Raw genomic sequence first — 17,683 nt, forward strand, 5'->3', positions numbered from 1 at the left:
ATTTTTCCCTATTTTTGATTTTTTGATAGAGGTAACTTGTACATTTTTAAGGTTTGTTGTTTGACTGTTTGCATGTGTTCAACTTATTTAATTTCACTTGACGAAAAAAGCTCGATTTGCCTAAAATTGAAATAAATAAAAACGCAGGCAAGTAATTCAAATCGCCACGTGGTGGGGTTGTGGAGTTGCGAGAGATTTTTATAGAATTTTTTTTTTGAACATTCAAAAGATGCTTGTAGAAACGATTCTACTTTTACTTAACCCAACTAGATTTGGGAACACTCTGCTGTATTTTTGATTTAAAGCCTGTGTAAAATTGTGATAAAGTAACAGGGTCTTACATCTGTTTAAGCAGCACGTCTAAATCATTTTTAAATTCATTAAAGGCGAGGTTATTCAATTTTACAATACGAAATCTGTACTGTGTGGCGCTTGCCGGTCGACACAGTATGTTTAAGAAAGTGTTTTTTTTTAATATTTCTAGAAGTTGCAGTTTGCACGTTCCGAATGCGATCCTACAGTATTACTTTCTGTGGAATGAAATCATTAAATACCGCTACTTTGAAATTGTTGAACGCGTGGCTGTTGCATTTTTTTAAACATATTCCCCGTTGTGACAAATACAGTAGGCTAACGCCATTATAGTCTGCCTACTCATTATTGGCAACATTTATAACAAATCTAACTGGACAAATGTGAATGTATGAGTAAGAAAGGAATGGAGTAAAAATTCCTGTCTATAAATGTGTATGCTTTTTTTTTTGGTTAAAAGAGTAAATGAAACAAGTTTTTAGGGGCTAACTGTTTGGTCTTGTACAATACATAGCCAGAAAATATTAAGCAACCACATTAATCTTTAACTATTTTCTCAAATTTCTAAGGCAAAGTCTGTAAGTTTTAAGAAGAATGATACGCTTTAGTTGAAAAAACATACAATAATGAAATGAAATTTTACCTTGTCGATTAAGGTATATATTTTCAAATTAAATAATATGATCAGTAAAACTAACACAATATGTAGAAAGCATCATAGATATAACAGAGTTTCCAAATATTTGTTTTGTACGTGGACGGTCTGCTTTTCTCATTTTTAATAAAGTTAAACAACTGTTAAACAAAAGAAACAAGTTTTCACCTATAATATGAGGATTTCAAAGTTTTTTTTTAACCCACCACACTATCAATAAAAGAAGATGGCTAATTTTCGACGGGCATTGCCTACACTAGTCAGCCTGCCATGGATTCAATACAATGCATATTACTGAAACCTAACACAAAATATAACTGCAATAAATATATGTCATATTGAGCAAATTTTTTAAAAGTCAATAATTAACCCGATGTGTTTTAAAGGCCGGTCATTTATATTCATCAATTTTTTCTCGCAATCGCGTTGGCAATCAGCGCACTTCCCTGTGACGCAAAGCGAGAAATAGCCGGGAACTTCCAATATAGGAGTGAGGCAAAGCCAACGCCCAGAACAGCCAACGAAATGTTAATTTCGCGCTTGATCCTTTGAAAAGCCGGATGCTCGGCCATAGCTACTTTCCACAGATCGGCTCTGGCGTTCTTGTGCGGAAATGGTGTGTCCGGCTCTTCGACATCGAGAAATTTGCAGAGCGGCTCCCAGCCCTCTTTCACGTTGTAAACCAGCAGCTTTTCCTTGGGCGCGTTCTGTTGGCAAAGTTCGTAATAGGATTCAGTAAGGTTTTAGACTAGAAAAAAAGATTCGCTAAAGCGGCTTACACATAAGCTATATATATTGGTAAGTTATCCTATACTTAAAAAGACTAAAACTGTATAATTTAGGTTTGCGCAGGGCAGTGAGTTAATGACTTGATTTAAGTGCACTTAAGTCACTGTTTTGAAATAACTTGACTTGACTTAAGTCTTTGGTCAAAATAACTTCACTTTACTTAAGACTTTTGAGCAAATGACTTGACTTAAGTCTTCAAATTTACACAAATTACCTGGGTTGAAATAAAGTTTTTTCATTAGGTATTTTTTTCAATGGGGTTATTTATCTTAATTTTATCACATAAAACAATTGAATTTCTATACGTTGCGTTTATAATATGTTTTACTTGACTCAGTATCGGACGAGTTTATCAGTTAACGTTTTATTTTTATGACAATGACTTGACTTAATGTTGACTCGGTCCAATTGTGGCTTGACTTGGGCAACCGATGATTTGGACTGAGACTTTATTTATTTAAAAATACTTAACTTGGACTTTTACAACACTCAATAAACATTGCTGAAAAATTTAGCCAGGGGCTTTATTAGTCTTCCAGATTACAACAACCGGATTACACAATAAGTTAAGACATAGATCGTTTGTGTTTACTGCAAAAAATGTAAAATGAAATGACTGTAAATTACCGGTAAATTTTCCACAGAAATATCATTTTGTTAAATGTGTTATATTTTATCTTTTGCTACAGCATTCGTATAACATGATTAAGTTAGCCTTAGCCTATATACACCCCCGCTTTTCAATTTTTTTAGATTTCTGCACAAAATCATGTAAGTAAAAGCTCAACCTGCAGGACATAGGCGTTGTGCCGTCGATAGATTGACTTTCCCTTTTCTGGTGAAATCCGAAAGTCACACCATGAAGGCGGTGCTTGATAACCGAAAACGGCCGTTGCTGTAGAGAAACAACGCATGATTGACGCAATATTTCCATACATAATAACGAAATAGGATTCTAGGATATTTTCTAACGCGCGGACGAAATCGCATTAAACCGCCAAATTGAACAGAAATAATTGCCTAATAATGCATCCTGCAGTATTGTTAATACCTATAATTGATTTAATTTAGTGCACTTAAGTCACTGTTCTTCAATAGTTACCTTGACCTAAATATCAAAGGCAAAATTATTCTACCTGACTTACAGGGGCGCCCGCAGAAAATTTTCCAGGGGGGGGGCAATCATGGGCGTAACGAGAAAATCAAAAAGGAGGGTCATGAATTTTCAACTTAGGGAATTCCCCTATTTTTCGTCTGATTAATGAATAATGACGTCATCAAATAGTGACAGTATGACGTCATAGAATGGTGATTGCAAGACGTAATAAAAAAACTAATCAGAAACGGCCAAATACGTCCCGCAAAGCGACCACGTGCGTCGTTAACAATCCTGTCAGGCGCCAGCTGCGAAACCACAGTGTGCAATCGTTAACTTCAAGCGAAAAAATAAACCAAGACCGTGAAATTTGTGTGATTAATTGTGGTAGAATCATACATAATTCGACTATCAGCAGCACAGTTTTCAAGTTCCATGAACGGAACTAGCGCTAAATTACAAGCACGCCTTTCACCACCTGCAATACTAAACGAAGATCGGTTTTCCCGGGTGTTATCATGCCACGTTTAGCGAAACAATTGCGCCGAGCTGTGTGCCAAGTCAGCTAAAAAGAACAAAAAACGATAATATCACTTACAAAAAGAGGGGGTAATAACTCCCGGTCCCCTGGATACGCCACTGGAGGTGATGGATAATGTATAATATTTTTAACCTTCATAAGTGATATATAATACACTTACAAATAATACTAATAATCGCATTTTGAAATTCCAGGGGGGGGGGGGCAAGTGCGCCCCCTTGCCCCTCCGTGCGGGCGCCGATGCTGACTTATGTGTTTGGGACAAATGAATTGCCCGAGACTAAAGGGTTTCATTAAATAGATTCATTTTTGAAAACATTTAAATTGAATTGTCTTTGACTTGACGTTCTATGACAATAACTTGGGCTTAGTTTAAGTCATGTCAAAATGAGTTGTTTGAAACACCCTGGTTTTAAACTTCGGCTATCAATCCCCTCGGATTATTTAACGATATTATAGACACGAAATATTTCCAGTATATCGTTTTTCAGTATATATGTAAATCGCTAAATTTAACAGATTTCAGCTCCATTTTGTGTTTGTTTGTCGTTAGTTTAACATGCACCTTTAGTTTATTTTAGCACTCGGCAAAGTGATTTCTGTTTCTCGACACACTTTTTACTTTACACCAATTCTAAAATCACTATTTTCAAATATCCTATTTTGATATTTTGTAGTTCTTGTTATGTGATATACGAATAATTATGGTGAATATGCTATATGCATAGTGCACTTTGTGGTCTACATACACATGGCGCTCAAAAACGTGTAGAATCGATTTCCAAGGTAGGAGAGCCTCAATATCATTTTGAAGCCGGCATCAGTGTTGAGCTGTTTTTGAAAGCTTTTCGACCATTGCTCCTCGGTATCTCGAAGCATCAGAATCACCTAAATGTACACGCTTAAAGCAGCGGAATAGTGAATCGTGTACAACAGTGGTCGGCTTTTTATCGTTTCTCAACGTACTCTTTTCAGAGCTATTGAAGGCCCACTACGTAAAACAACCACGAAAAAGTGGCAGATTCAGGATATTTGATTTTCAGATGAAATATAACACGGCGCCTCGATGCCCAAAACACTGGGATATCATAATGCAAAACATACTACAAAACAAAGAATATAGGCGCGAAGCGCGAAATTTTTTTCAATTACATACAGTTTAAGTTGACAAAAAATATATTTCGACGGGCTTTTTTTTTTCTAAGTCACGCGAACTTTTAAAATAAAGTACAGTGAATGTACGACAATCACGCGGTACACAATTACATTATAACACTAAGCTGTTCAAAAGTAACTCGCGGTCCACTGAAAATGGCTCTGCGACCCACAGTTTGCCGACCAGTGGTGTACAACGTTGCAATTAAATAAAGGAACCTTTGTGTGACGATTTGGCATTTTCAATAAAATCACATTTCATTTTTTATCAGACAAGTGTTAAATTTGTATTTTTTTTGCCAAATTATACGTAACTAGCTCGTCGATACCGATAAGCGTGTATACTTAGTACCGGTATGTTTAGGTTTAGGAAATAAGTTAGCATAAGACTGAGATAAAACGTTACTGTCCCGGTTAATTGTAGGTACATACCTTGGCTTCTGGAAAAAGCTTGAGCATTTCGTCCCAGTAAAAACAGGCAGGAATGTCGCACACAGCGTCCACGTCTTTATAGATCTCTTTCAGGGGTTCAGAAGTAGCGGTGTCGTTCATCAGGGCGATCCATTCATCCCGGGCATACCAAAAATGCTCCATGTGGTCGTATACATTAAAACCGAGTTGGGTTAGTGCTACGTTTAGGGTCTTTGTCCCGGTTTTGGAAAATCCAGCGAGTATGACCTTCATTTTGTTGGAAATCTTATTTCAATTTAGTTTAAGAAAAATCAATTTAGTTTAAGAAAAAATATTTCTTTGAAATAACTATACGTCATAGCCCAACATTCCATTAGTTCTGATTTACAGCTGCATCTATTGAAGCAGCGACATGCGATAGTTTTAATAGCAGCCAAACTAGAATATTATATTTTGACGCGTACTATACTGGTTTTCTAAGGAAATAGTTTAGTGACAAACTCTTCTAAAAAGGTAGGACAGGGTGTCGCACGAGAGACAGCTGAGTTTTTATCGGTGACGATAATGGTTAAATGAATTACTTGGCGAAAGCTGGTCGGGCAACACATAAGTGCCCGCGGTCCGCGTGTTGCATGACTTAGAGTTAAAATAGGGATTTAGTAACTGAGGTACGGTATAGTAGTTATGAGAGCTTGAGGTTTGGCACTTTAGTAATTTACCAACGTTACAAAAATTTGCCTATAGTCTTTCAAAATTCCCATTTTTCTCTTTACTTTTATTTTGCGTATATCGTTCACAACAACAACATGAATTTGTAAAGGTATTTTTTCTGCCTCCTTCATGATTAAAGGCAAATCAGGAATTAGCTCTCGCAAATTCCAATAGTTCTGAAATACGTAACAGCTGTCAAACTCTTTTATAAGTTTAACCTTATCTGATTAAGTTCACGAAAAATCGCCTGATAGTATTTGTAGAAGCTTATATAGTAAATACCTCGCCGGCTCAAACTCGCACCACAACGTATTGGCATATAGTTGCCAGTTCCAGCAAATATTTGTTTTAGTATGACCTGTTGAACCCTTCGGTTGTGAAATTAATTATGCAATCCTTTCTGTAATTCAATCGCCTGTGTTTTATTAAACTATAATTCGATGTTTGACAAAAAAATAATTCCTAAGACATTTAATAGATATTTTAACTCAGCTGTACCGGATAGGTAAAATAATCACAGGTGAATTTACACACGACAGAACTTATTGGTAGTTGCCTGTTGCCTATTAGCATAAGTTGCCAGCAAATATTTGTTTTTTGTATGACCTTTTGAACCCACTCAATGTGAAAAAAAATTCGCAGTTCCGAGTAAACTTTAATGTCTTGTAGTCTAATGAAATTGGTTGGGGCTTACGCTTATCAACCTAATTACCTTTTAATCAAAAACGCTTCATGGAAAAAAAAACGCTTCTTTTAATCAAAAACGCTTCATGGTAATTGTACTTGTTAAACAACATTTCGGCAACCTATCTCAGTCTCCTTCTTCATGGCGAATGACTACTAATACTGTACCTTTAGTTGGTAATTTATCTCTAGGTTACAACGGGTACGTAAATCAGCAAAAGCGTGACAGGCAAACGAGTCCCACCATACAAAAATTCGAGCCTTATAGCGGCAGTTCAATTTTCGAATGATTCCTTAAAGGTCAAAAGGGCAAGTTAAAGAGAATGGTCATGTTACCAAAGGTTGGCAGGTCGTGAGATATGGAAGGAGATGCGATAAGACTATTTTTGGGGCATTTATGAAAAGAGAGATTTATATAGCGGAAGAAGTTTAAGAAGGGATCTACATTTTGTTTAGTGCCACACTTAGTTCCTTTATTTTGAGTTTGATTCAATATTTTTTGTATTGTGAACAACTTTCCACTGTTTTACATTATTTTAAGGGGCTGTCCTTCGTGTATTTACGACTTGTTCTACCTCAAAACAGATTTTATAAAGATTTGGTATGCGAGGTGTTATTGTGAGAAATAAACTTACACTTTGATGTTAGCAACCTAAATCTCCCCAGGAGCAACTCAGAGGAATATTTTAGGTGTTTTAAAATAGACTTGTCAGATTACATAATATCCCTAATATAGGATTTGCGATTATAGTAAATATCAAGATTACAGTACAGCTATAGCATCTAGCGATTTTTAAGCAGGCCTAAGTTTTTAAGTTAGTGCTATAATATGTACATCGTCTACTTCCAATGTGCGGGGACCAATATTTGAAACAATAAATGCGGAACCATAATTGCTCTAACTATGGCGATATAAAAACCACTACCATTATAATATAATTTAACCAAACGAGAAAATAGCCTACTATCTTCAAAACAATCTAGGTAATAAAACCATAACGGACGAAACCACTTTAATCAATTTACATACCTACCAAAAATCTACTTGTAAAATTATAAACAATCTCCCGCCACAACAGGTATTTAACCAGCCCTTCTGCTAGCAGCTATACTGTCTGCATTTTCACTCAAAAAGCTTCGACTGCGGTTTACAAAAGGCATGATACAAAATGGCGTCCGAACCAACATACAAACAATTGGGTAATTCTCTGCAATATGCTTATACTTGTGCTGTCGGTCAAATTATATTCGTTTCGCCTTTAATATAAAAAGTATATTGGCTAGGATATGACATTGGATTACTTTATTAAGTGTTTGCATTTAAATATTTTCTACAATATCATGAAGTTTTTACACTGATATTATAAGAAATCCTTAATCAAGTGGTAAAAAACTGTGGGCCGCAGAGCCACTTTCATTGCACCGCGAGTTACTTTTGAATAGTTTGGTGCTATCATGTAGTTGTGGGCCACGTAATAGCCATACATTCATTACACTGTATTTTAAAAGTTGGTATGGCTAAGAATTTTTATATTGTCTCAGCTTGGTCCAGGCCCGCGTGCCAAATGTGGCCCTGAGAGTACCAACTTTAACTATATGTAAAATCAATGTCTGCGCTTCGAGAGAATGTTATAAGTTTTATATTATGTTCGACATTATGGCATTGCAGCGTTTTCGGTACCAAGGCGCCGTGTAGCTTAATATTTCACCTTTTTTGTGTTGACCGCTTCACGCTGTGCAAACTTAGACTTTCTGCAAAATGCAATTTCTACCAATTTATATAGTTCATGTAGTTTTCTATTTAAATTTGTATTGGGGCTATTGTATCACAACTAACATTATCCTAGTTTTAAAACAAGGTTAACGTAGTGTATTTCTTTTATGTGTTTCAAACGAACTTTTTACGCCATTCATCTGTGAAGATGATATAGTGTTAATCTTGTATGCGCGATAAACTTGCTTTAGTTACACAATACCACACCAGTTGATTCTAGAACAGCACGTTTCTTAAATTGCTTGAACTACAATGTTACTTGTGAAGTCAAATGTAAAGAATTTTATGAACGATTATAAGTTTTATGCCTACTTCATTCTATTCCGCCCAAAAGTGATATTGTATGATTTATTCCTGTCTCGTGTCACTATAATAACCGTATAGTTCAATTTCTGTTAAATTAAAATATGAATCCCGTTATTTCGAATGTAGGCCTATATTTTAACAGGGTGGCATGACCTTCGTGCTATCTGAACTTCACTATATCGAAACTAAAACAAACTGCCATTGCATTTCTACGGCATACTGTCAGGCCGCTTATAAATTTATTGTACGTTTGAACAAATCAGCATAGCTCGCTTTCAATAAAATAGCTTACAGCGCAGTAAAAAACACGTCGTTTAAAGCGCAGGGTTAATTCAAAATAGCTTACACTAATCACGGTCAGCAACAGCGAATTGATGTCGAATCGAGTCGAAGATTTGGCGTATGCAACTGCAATCTTGTTAAACACGTTGTTAAAAAAAAACTGTAATTTGGCTGTAGGCTTACATTAGCTTACCAAGGGGGAGAAAAACTGACATTTCCAGTAAATACTGGTTGCGATTGCAAACACAGCTGCCAATATACCAAAGTGCTGATATTGGTTTCTCGGTTTGTCTGCATAAAAACAGGATGTGTTTTCATTTCGTTGAAGCACATCCCGTTTTTGTTTTCATGTTGAAATGGAGTTTTCGGCTCTTTGGCATCGAGAAACTTACAGAGTAGTGTCCAGCCCTGTTTAACGTTGTACACAAGCAGTCCGTTGGCGGTCTTTTGAAATATAAAGATCGAATGTCGTTGTCTTGCAGATCGAAAGTTATCGAACTGAAAGTAATCCTAGGTTCACTTTGACCTTGCAAATTTTTATTTTGCAAACCATGTATGTCATAAGGCTGCAACCCGCGACTTTGGAGCCTCGTGCGAATATGTTTTCTAATTTCGGGAGTAAACATTAGCCTACATTACTAGGCTAATTCATTATTGAAAATTAGGACTATACTGTACACTTGAAAATGTATGAGTATAGTGTATGCTTGTTTAAACCATGTACCGATAAGGATGCCCGAAACTTTCTATATATTCCGATACACGATAATATGACAAAATGTTCGGGTGTCCGATCCCATACCAGTTGACATCAGTGTAATGATAAAAAAGGCAAAAATGATTATACACATACTTGCATAGTGCAATGTTTTCCAGGTTATTTAACTAAACCTTTGCTTTGAACTGACAATATAAGAGTGTCTATAGTGCAACTAGGTCTGTTATCCGGGGAGAAAGTGTGTTTTTGGCCAAAAGTAATTTAGTAAAAGTTTGTTATCCTTTGAGGAAGCGCGCTCTGTTTGCCGAGAAACGGATGCGGCTACACGTTTTGGAAGGAGGATGAGAAAACATGACGACGTCCCAGTTTTTGGCATACGGTCATATTGCAGACGGCCAGCTAGCAATTCCTAATTCATTACAAGCAAACTACCTTTTTGGAAAAAAATGTCAATATAATTCAACGTGTTTACAGTGTCACCTTTAGATTTCAGCTTTTAAGAAGGATAAATACCTCTGTCAACCGATATTTGATGGGTTATTAAGATAAAAAATAAAAGTATTGCCTCGATGAAATATTTTTAAGCCGATGAATCCAAATTTAGAACTATACGTTTTATTCTGAATTAAAAATAAATGTAAATGCTAAAATAGTGTCCAATGTTAAATTGGTATATTTTTTCTGTCTATTCCACTGTTGTCTTGGCAAACCCATACACGAAATCAAATCAGTCAAATGCTGTATTACATCGGTGCAATCACTGGTTAAGAAATAATTTACAAGATGGTGGACTGCCAGCAATACAAATTATCCACAAAGGAAATACAGAGACATGTTTTCGTAATAATCTGTTGTAATTGATTTCATTTGTCGATTTTTGCAACAATTTTGTTTATTTTTTGCAAAGAGTTTATAAACGTCAGTTACAAAGCTTCCAGTAGGCAACTGCTGCAAAGAATGCAGCCAACACTCCAAACGAAATATATGCTTCTCGCTTCATTTGGACAAAAACGGGATGTTCGCTCATTTCCTGAAAAAAGTCGGCTTTTTGATTTTTGTGCGGAAAAGGGATTTTAGGCTCTTCGACATCAAGAAACTTACAGAGCGGAGCCCAGCCCTCTTTCACGTTGTACACCAACAGTTTGTCCTTTGGAGCGGCCTGTTTAACAATGCATAAGAGCTTTTAGTATTTTTAGGCGAGACTTAATTGTATCCGATATGCGCAAAATTCGTTATGCACAATGCGTCAAACTACCATAAAGAACAATCAAAAGACCTATACGACAATTAAATGTCTAAACTCAGGATGTCTGATCTACACGATAGTTTAACGAAATTTATCACCATCTGATACGATAGCAAATTACGTCATAAATATGCCCAAACAAGCAAAATTGACCAAATTGAAACTTCTAAGTTTAGTGCTTTTCCAAGTTTGAAAGCTAAAACGCGCTTTAGCCTTAAGAGGTTTAGTTACCTCCAGTTAACATTGTCTTAATTTAAATTTAGGGTAGAAACAAATCATGACTAAAATTCCAATATAAATTTGGCATCGGATCGGCACCGATACCACCCAGTATCGGACGTGTACCGATACAACTAATTGGCATCGGGTGTCGCCTCCGATATGATATTATCGAACATCCTCAGTCTAAACCAGTCGTTTTAACCTTTTGTAGAAAAAGTCTTCCACAGGCTATCAGCACTTGTGGTCCTTGAAAAAAAAAGAAAAAATGACCAACGCTGTTGTATAGGAACTTGGCGTTCATTGCAACATATTGATGAAAACGTTAGCTGTTCGCGTATAGTAAAAAATAATTATCTTTTAACCTGCATCACGTACGCGTTGTGCCTCAAGTAGGTGGTCTTCGCTCTTGCTGGCGAAAGGTAAGCGCGACTCCAAGGCTTGAAGCCGGGAATTGAAAACATAGCTGTATCTGTTTTGAAAACAAGTTTAATTCGACCATTTTCTGAACAGAGCTCGTAACAGTTCGCGTAGCAAATTCTGAATTCCCGAACGCCAACTTCTGCATTGTGTTTACAAAATCCCTATGATCAATTTGGCTGAAAAAATGGTTTAATATTTGAAAGTGCTCGTTAAGTTTTTTGTTAAAGGTTTTAACTTCATCAAAAATTGTTGGGGGTATAGAGCAGTATACTTTTTAAACTTTTTTAGTTTTTTTCACCCCTAGCATCTATCTCCAGATTTCATTCACCCTTGTCCCATGATATGATCAAACTATCTCGTCTATATAAAACAGCACAAAATGACTTAGGTTGTTTCGATTTTTGTTAAGATCAACTCAAGCTAAGGTTTCCCGTTGCAAATGTACAATTTGTCGAGTCCAGGGATATAAAGTTACAAAAGCACAAAACCCAGCCACCAAAGTGTTGTACTTATACACTCGGTGCAAACCAACTTCACTATTACAATAAGCACGGTTCACCCTTATTCACTCTTGCAAAAAAATTATTCAGCCTGGGGTAAACCAATTACCGAATTAAGAAACACTGGTATAGTATATATAGACCATGATTTGTTTTCTGTATGCCCATATTGTTCTTCGAACGATAACACTATTGTGTTCCTTGTTTTCGCCACCTTAGAATGTCACCACACAAAATGGAATTTCACGACATCAGCTGGACATAAAAAACTTAAAACCAATGCAACCTCTTTCAAATTTGCTAGTATATATCACCAGTCGTATTACGTCGGATAAAATGTAACTAACGCTTATTGCATGATAGAGGAATTTTAACTGATGTAGTAAAAGCTTTAATACTTAACTTTGATCTTAGTGGCTGAAAAGGTTACTTTAAGAAACTTACTTAGACTACTAAAGAACTTGTAGAAACGATAACCCATGTAGGAAACGAACGAATTCCAATAATTGCTGTCGCTATCCAGTTGCTTTTGGAAACTTCTCTCCCATACATGCTCGTCATCTCGAACCATTAGAATCACCTGTCGTTAGAAAAAAAAAAGTTAAAATAAATTGCATTTCTCAAAAATTGCACAATGTATTTTGCTTGAGTTAAATGTTGTTTTTTTTGCTTGATTTTAATGTCATCACTAGCAGCAAACAGGATAGCCGAAAACGGAAGATTGTAATAAACCACTATAGGTTGACAATATATGGATCCTACGAAGTAGAAATAAAGGTTGTCATTGTCAAAACGATCCATAAGTTGGTTCTTAGGTATGAAAATACCCTCCATACGTAAACATTCAGGCCAATTGCTGGGATTTGGGTTGTCCTTTCATACACTAAAAGCACCAAAAGGTACTTTGCAACTTTAAAAATCACAATCGCCCAATGGCGGGAGATTTACGTCGAATTAAAAGGCGATTGAAAACCTTTCCTAGATTATGTGCCTAAATTGTCAGACAGCGCCCAGCTTCTCATTGTAATAATGTAAAGTCACAAAGCGAAACAAGACATACCCTGGCTTCAGGAAAAAGCTTTAGCATTTCGTCCCAGAAATAACAGGCAGGCGAGTCACAAACAGCGTCCACATCTTTGTAGATCTCTCTGAGTGGTTTGGAAGTTGCAGTGTCCTTCATTAAGGCCATCCATTCGTCCCCGGCGTAATAAAAATGCTCCATGATGTCGTACACCTTGAAGCCAAAATGAGTCAAAGCGGCGTTCAAGGATTTGGTTCCGGTTTTGGGCATACCGGCAAGAATAAGCTTCATGTTGCGGACAGCCAAACTATACGTTAAGGGAATTAAAAGACAAACTTCCTTAACCTACAAAAAAAATTTCGTTGACAAACATTTACGATAACGAAATGCTCACATTATTTACCAAATGGACAAGATAAACTAGCTGTAAACTTTACTGGTTGGCTAAGCTCAAACTTTTTTTTCAATGCGCTTTAAATTTGTATACCGCTGCAAGCTCACTCACTTATTGCTACTTTCGACTATATTTATAATCAAGTTTTCATATATGTCAATGTCCCGAGGCATCCCGGTAAAGCTGTGTATAGGCTACTGTTTTTTTGTAATTGACTTTCAAAAAACGAAAATAAGGTTTTCAATGATCTATCATTAGGTTGTTAACAATTTTAAAGCGTGTCTGCCCTTCACCGTACGAAATGTTTGCACTTTAATCCAAGTGGTGGGCAGACAAGTCATTACTTCTAAATGTAGGCCAACAATTCTACAGGTAGGTGAATAAATCTAAAGGTATTGCTTTCAAATAGTTTGTTGCAACAGGTCTTAAGTTAAAACCACTTCAAATGTAACAAAAGGTTGTCGTGCACTAATCATTGTTTTATGGTATAAAAAAGATTGACAAGCCATGCTGCTTGAGCACCATTAGTAAGTGTCAGTTCTATTAAACTACAACAGACACCAAGCAGTTGTAAACACGACCGCAAACGTTAAATAACGTGTCGAAAATGATGTATGGATCGGCTCCATAACATAAAACGTTAACCACTAAAAGGTAGGGATGTCCAACCCGCGGCCCGCCTAATGTTTATGTGCTGCCCACCACTTATTCTCACTTTCATTATCCTTAAATAAAAACATTTTTTTCGACTATCATCAAGAGGTGTAGAACGCGCAGTATTTGGAGTAGGCCTAATCTTATACTTTTTTTGAGACTATAATCGATTTTAATGTCGCATTTCAACATCCATCGAACACCATTGTTAGACAAGATGTGTTTTTTTTTCTAAATGTGTGTTTTTGTGGACCGTTTTAAAAATTATATTAAATATATAATATAAAATATAAATATACCATGGCATGATACGGCATGTAAAATCTAATTTTCGCGCTTCGCGCTATAAGCACAAGATTTACTTGCACGTTTCGCAATAGTCTCTGAAGAGCGCGAGTGTTTATAAGTTAATTTGTTTTATGACGTCACGATATGACGTAGCTTATGACGACACCCTGTTTAATTGAATAGGTTTTGTAGCCCTGATCATCCTTGCACTAAGGTGTGGTATTTTGATATCGCAGTTCCATCTGTGCTGCATCAGTGTTCCGAACCTAAAAAAATGTTATTAGATGTTTTTGGAGAAAGTATCACACAACAACCCTTGCCTTATCCTGTATTAATCGTTTTTGATATTAAAAATGATTTAAAGATAATTCAAGTGAAATTTTATTATCATGCCTACCTGAAGCTAAAGTATACAATATGTGCAATCTTCTATCGATGACATCAGTTATAATTGCGCAATATTCCATCAGTTGGACGACATGATTTTGGAAATCATTTTTTTATTTTTATATTGTACTAGTAATTCATCCAAATATCTTGTTTCGCTTTACATGGTGATTAGCAGAGTTGGAATTAGGTCATTTTGAAGTACCTGTCAAGTCTTTGCAAATAAACTTGGCTAAGTCATTTTTCAAGTCATTTTTCAAAAGCAATTCCAGGTTCAGTTTGTTAACAAAGCAAGTCGAACCCTGGTCAAAGCATTGGCTCGAAACACTTGTTAAACTTATAAACGTCGTGAACGTACACTCTAAGCACCTTGCCATAAGACCGAAAACCAAAACATATATCAAGGAAAAATTTTTAGGATTTGATAATTATTTAACAAAATCCAATATTTCTAAACTGCATTCAATTAAAGCACGCCGTTTCATTACATGAAAATTACCCCAAAAGTTGCCAGACCATGTTGGTAAAGGATTTTCTGAAATACAAGATGAAATATTTGGGGTTGCCCAGGTTAAATACAGTTTCTAAACGGTATTTAAATTAATTACACCTGCAAAACTCGCGATGATTTGCGAAGTCAGCCAGAAATTTGCGCAATTAAACAAAGTGAAACAATCCAATATGCTGTTGGGCACTATTGCATAATACGTTATTCTCCAGAATGTTTAATAGGGGCGATAACGCGAACGGCATTCAACATACATCGCGTTTAAAGTTGCACTACATCGAACATAATGCCCAAGTAAGTTTTCTAAAGTTGCGTAATATTACGCCAAAACTATAACAAACTAACCCCAAAATTAACAGAACACGCTTTATAATTCCACACTGTTTTGAATAAAACGATCATAAAAGTCAAAAGCGATGACTTTAATTGAATATTTACGATAACAAAAAAGCTGCGTCTAACGTCAGATAAACCCGTAACCGCTTGAAATAAAACTTGCCTTCTGTTAAAACTGCTGCAATAAGCGCGAATGAAGTCATAACAGGTAACCGGTACTTACCCAACTAGATTTGGGTCTATTAGGTGTAAACTGTGCAGTATTTTTGCATGAACGTCTGAGTAAAATTGTGACAAAGTTACATGTCTAAATCTCTTTTAAATTTTGCATTCAAGGCGAGCATCAGTTTTTTTTCTATTCTGTCTTTTTCGTATGTTCCACGCGATTTTTACTTTACAGACAAATAAGCGACTTTACAGACAAATAAGCGTCCTTTGCAATGTGGCACTCTATCCAACAAAAGTTTAACAAACTTTGCCTAATATATTATTTATTTTTTGCGAGTCGGATGTATTGCGTCTTTAAAATATGCTGAACCATTTTCTAAACTCTAAAATATACTGACTCAAATTTTGTCAACCTAATTTAGTTAATGCGATTTTGTGTGTTTCTCCCGATTTATATCGTCTTTGCAATATGGCCGTTGTACCGCAAGTAACACTTCGGTAACTTAAAGCTTTAAAAAGATGAAATAAATATTTTAGCGCGACGTCTTGTTGCCTATTTCAAATTCACCTTTGCCTTACGCTGCATTAAGTTGCGCCATGTAAGGCTGCCAGCTGCGCCGCGAGCAAAAGGAAAAAAAATATTGTAGGCCCATTATAAAACATATACTTTTTACTTTCCTTTTAAGCTTAGCTCATTGATTCCACAAGCCATTGAAGTAAAAAACGCCTTAAGACCTACAAAGCAACAAATCTAAATAATGAATCTATAATAGGCTACCATTGTAGGCCTATTAAGACCACCGACAAAATAACGAAATATTCCCAGTAATAACCACGACAAGATAAGATCTAAAATAGTCTAGATACGACCTAAACATTTAGAAATAAGTCCAAAATTAATATGAATAAGACTTAAATGGACAAAATAACGTTTTTAGTCTTAAAGGCTGGAGTCCCTTTAAAGATATGCAATTATAAAACCTATATAATAAAAAAATTGCAGGCAATTTAAGAGAAATACCAGTACACCTAAACAATTCGCTCTCGCTTCGTTCGCAAGGTGCGCCGCCACGTTTTCATATGTCTCTATATGTGCTCCCCTAAGTAAAAAAGGTTAAGAAACACTGCCTTAATGGTTAACGTTTTATGTTATGTCGATCCATACATCATTTCCGACGTGTTATCAAACCTTTGCGGTCGTGTTTACATCTGCTTGGTGTCTGTAAATCTGTCGTCTATCATTGCAACGCAACTACAGCCAGATCCAAAAAGAGGCATTGGCTATTATCTTTTTTATCAATATCTTATCGGCAGAAAGTTCATTCTGGTGACCGACCACAAACCATTGCTATCATTGTTTGGACCGGACAAACCTACACCAGCACTCGCGGCAAATCATCTAGCGCGATGGGCGCTATTTGTGAGTCAATTCAGGTACGAGATACAATACCGCAAGACTTCTGAACACCAGAATGCAGATGCTTTGAGCCGGTTACCCTTTGGTAACGACCCAATTTTTGAAGGGAAGGAAAGTGCCGAGTATGTGCAAATTGAGACACTCAGTTTACAGGTACAGCCGTATGCACCGGCAACAATGCAAAAAGAAACGGTGCATCACCCAGTTCTGGCCAAAGCTATGCGTTTCACTCGCGAAGGCTGGCCAGTTAAAAATAGAGTCGACATCGATGATCCAGTCGAAAAGTTTCGGAAAGTAGAAGCCTCCATAAGCACCTCACACGGATGCCTACTATACGGCTCACGAATAGTGGTGCCAATAAGTCTCCGCACAAACATCCTGGCCCTACTACACGAAGGTCATTTCGGCACGCAGCGTATGAAGCAGTTAGCCGAACATCCGTCTATTGGCCCAGCATGGATAGCGAGATAGTCGACCTGTGCAGGACATGTAACACCTGTCCTGACCACCAAAACGCTCCTTCAAAGGTGGCTGTCCATCCATCGATGATGATAAACCATGGAGTCGCTTACAATCAATTTCATGGGTTAGCCTACAACTGGTGAGTGATGATTGATGCTTATACTCCAAGTACCCTTGTATACATTTTACACAGTCGGTGTCAGCGAAGACCACAATGAATCTCCTT

At 36.6% G+C, this 17,683-nt stretch overlaps 3 protein-coding genes across 3 annotated transcripts; 1 reads left to right on the top strand and 2 right to left on the bottom strand.

Moving 5' to 3' along the window:
• Positions 1–1,371: 1,371 nt before the first annotated feature.
• On the bottom strand, positions 1,372–5,232 carry LOC146137657 (uncharacterized). The gene is made up of 4 exons (XM_083394412.1): positions 4,981–5,232; positions 4,143–4,281; positions 2,545–2,651; positions 1,372–1,674 (listed from the first exon to the last, which is right to left on the bottom strand). The coding sequence occupies exons 1-4, from the start codon at positions 5,230–5,232 to the stop codon at positions 1,372–1,374; spliced, it is 801 nt and encodes a 266-aa protein (XP_083250538.1).
• A 5,121-nt stretch (positions 5,233–10,353) lies between these two features.
• LOC146137658 (uncharacterized) lies at positions 10,354–13,134 on the bottom strand. The gene is made up of 4 exons (XM_083394413.1): positions 12,883–13,134; positions 12,267–12,402; positions 11,265–11,371; positions 10,354–10,593 (listed from the first exon to the last, which is right to left on the bottom strand). Exons 1-4 carry the CDS (start codon positions 13,132–13,134, stop codon positions 10,354–10,356), a joined length of 735 nt encoding a protein of 244 aa, XP_083250539.1.
• A 2,226-nt stretch (positions 13,135–15,360) lies between these two features.
• LOC146137659 (uncharacterized) lies at positions 15,361–17,466 on the top strand. Its single transcript, XM_083394414.1, has 2 exons — positions 15,361–15,368; positions 16,893–17,466. The coding sequence occupies exons 1-2, from the start codon at positions 15,361–15,363 to the stop codon at positions 17,464–17,466; spliced, it is 582 nt and encodes a 193-aa protein (XP_083250540.1).
• The last annotated feature ends 217 nt before the right edge of the window (positions 17,467–17,683 follow it).

The sequence above is a fragment of the Ascidiella aspersa genome, chromosome 7, assembly GCF_963924565.1.
Source record: "Ascidiella aspersa chromosome 7, kaAscAspe10.2, whole genome shotgun sequence".
NCBI classification, from domain to species: domain Eukaryota; kingdom Metazoa; phylum Chordata; class Ascidiacea; order Phlebobranchia; family Ascidiidae; genus Ascidiella; species Ascidiella aspersa.

Bases quoted from the DNA above. Each gene is read 5' to 3' on its own strand.
- LOC146137657 (XM_083394412.1), bottom strand. From the start codon at position 5,232: ATGAAGGTCATACTCGCTGGATTTTCCAAAACCGGGACAAAGACCCTA. The intron at 4,282-4,980 runs GTATGTACCTAC...GTGTACATTTAG, and splicing joins AGCTTTTTCCAGAAGCCAAG to GTGATTCTGATGCTTCGAGA. The intron at 1,675-2,544 runs GTTGAGCTTTTA...CTTTGCCAACAG, and splicing joins ACAACGCCTATGTCCTGCAG to AACGCGCCCAAGGAAAAGCT.
- LOC146137658 (XM_083394413.1), bottom strand. From the start codon at position 13,134: ATGAAGCTTATTCTTGCCGGTATGCCCAAAACCGGAACCAAATCCTTG. The intron at 11,372-12,266 runs GTAAGTTTCTTA...TTTTCAAAACAG, and splicing joins CAAGTTCTTTAGTAGTCTAA to ATACAGCTATGTTTTCAATT. The intron at 10,594-11,264 runs GTTAAAAGATAA...ATTGTTAAACAG, and splicing joins ACAACGCGTACGTGATGCAG to GCCGCTCCAAAGGACAAACT.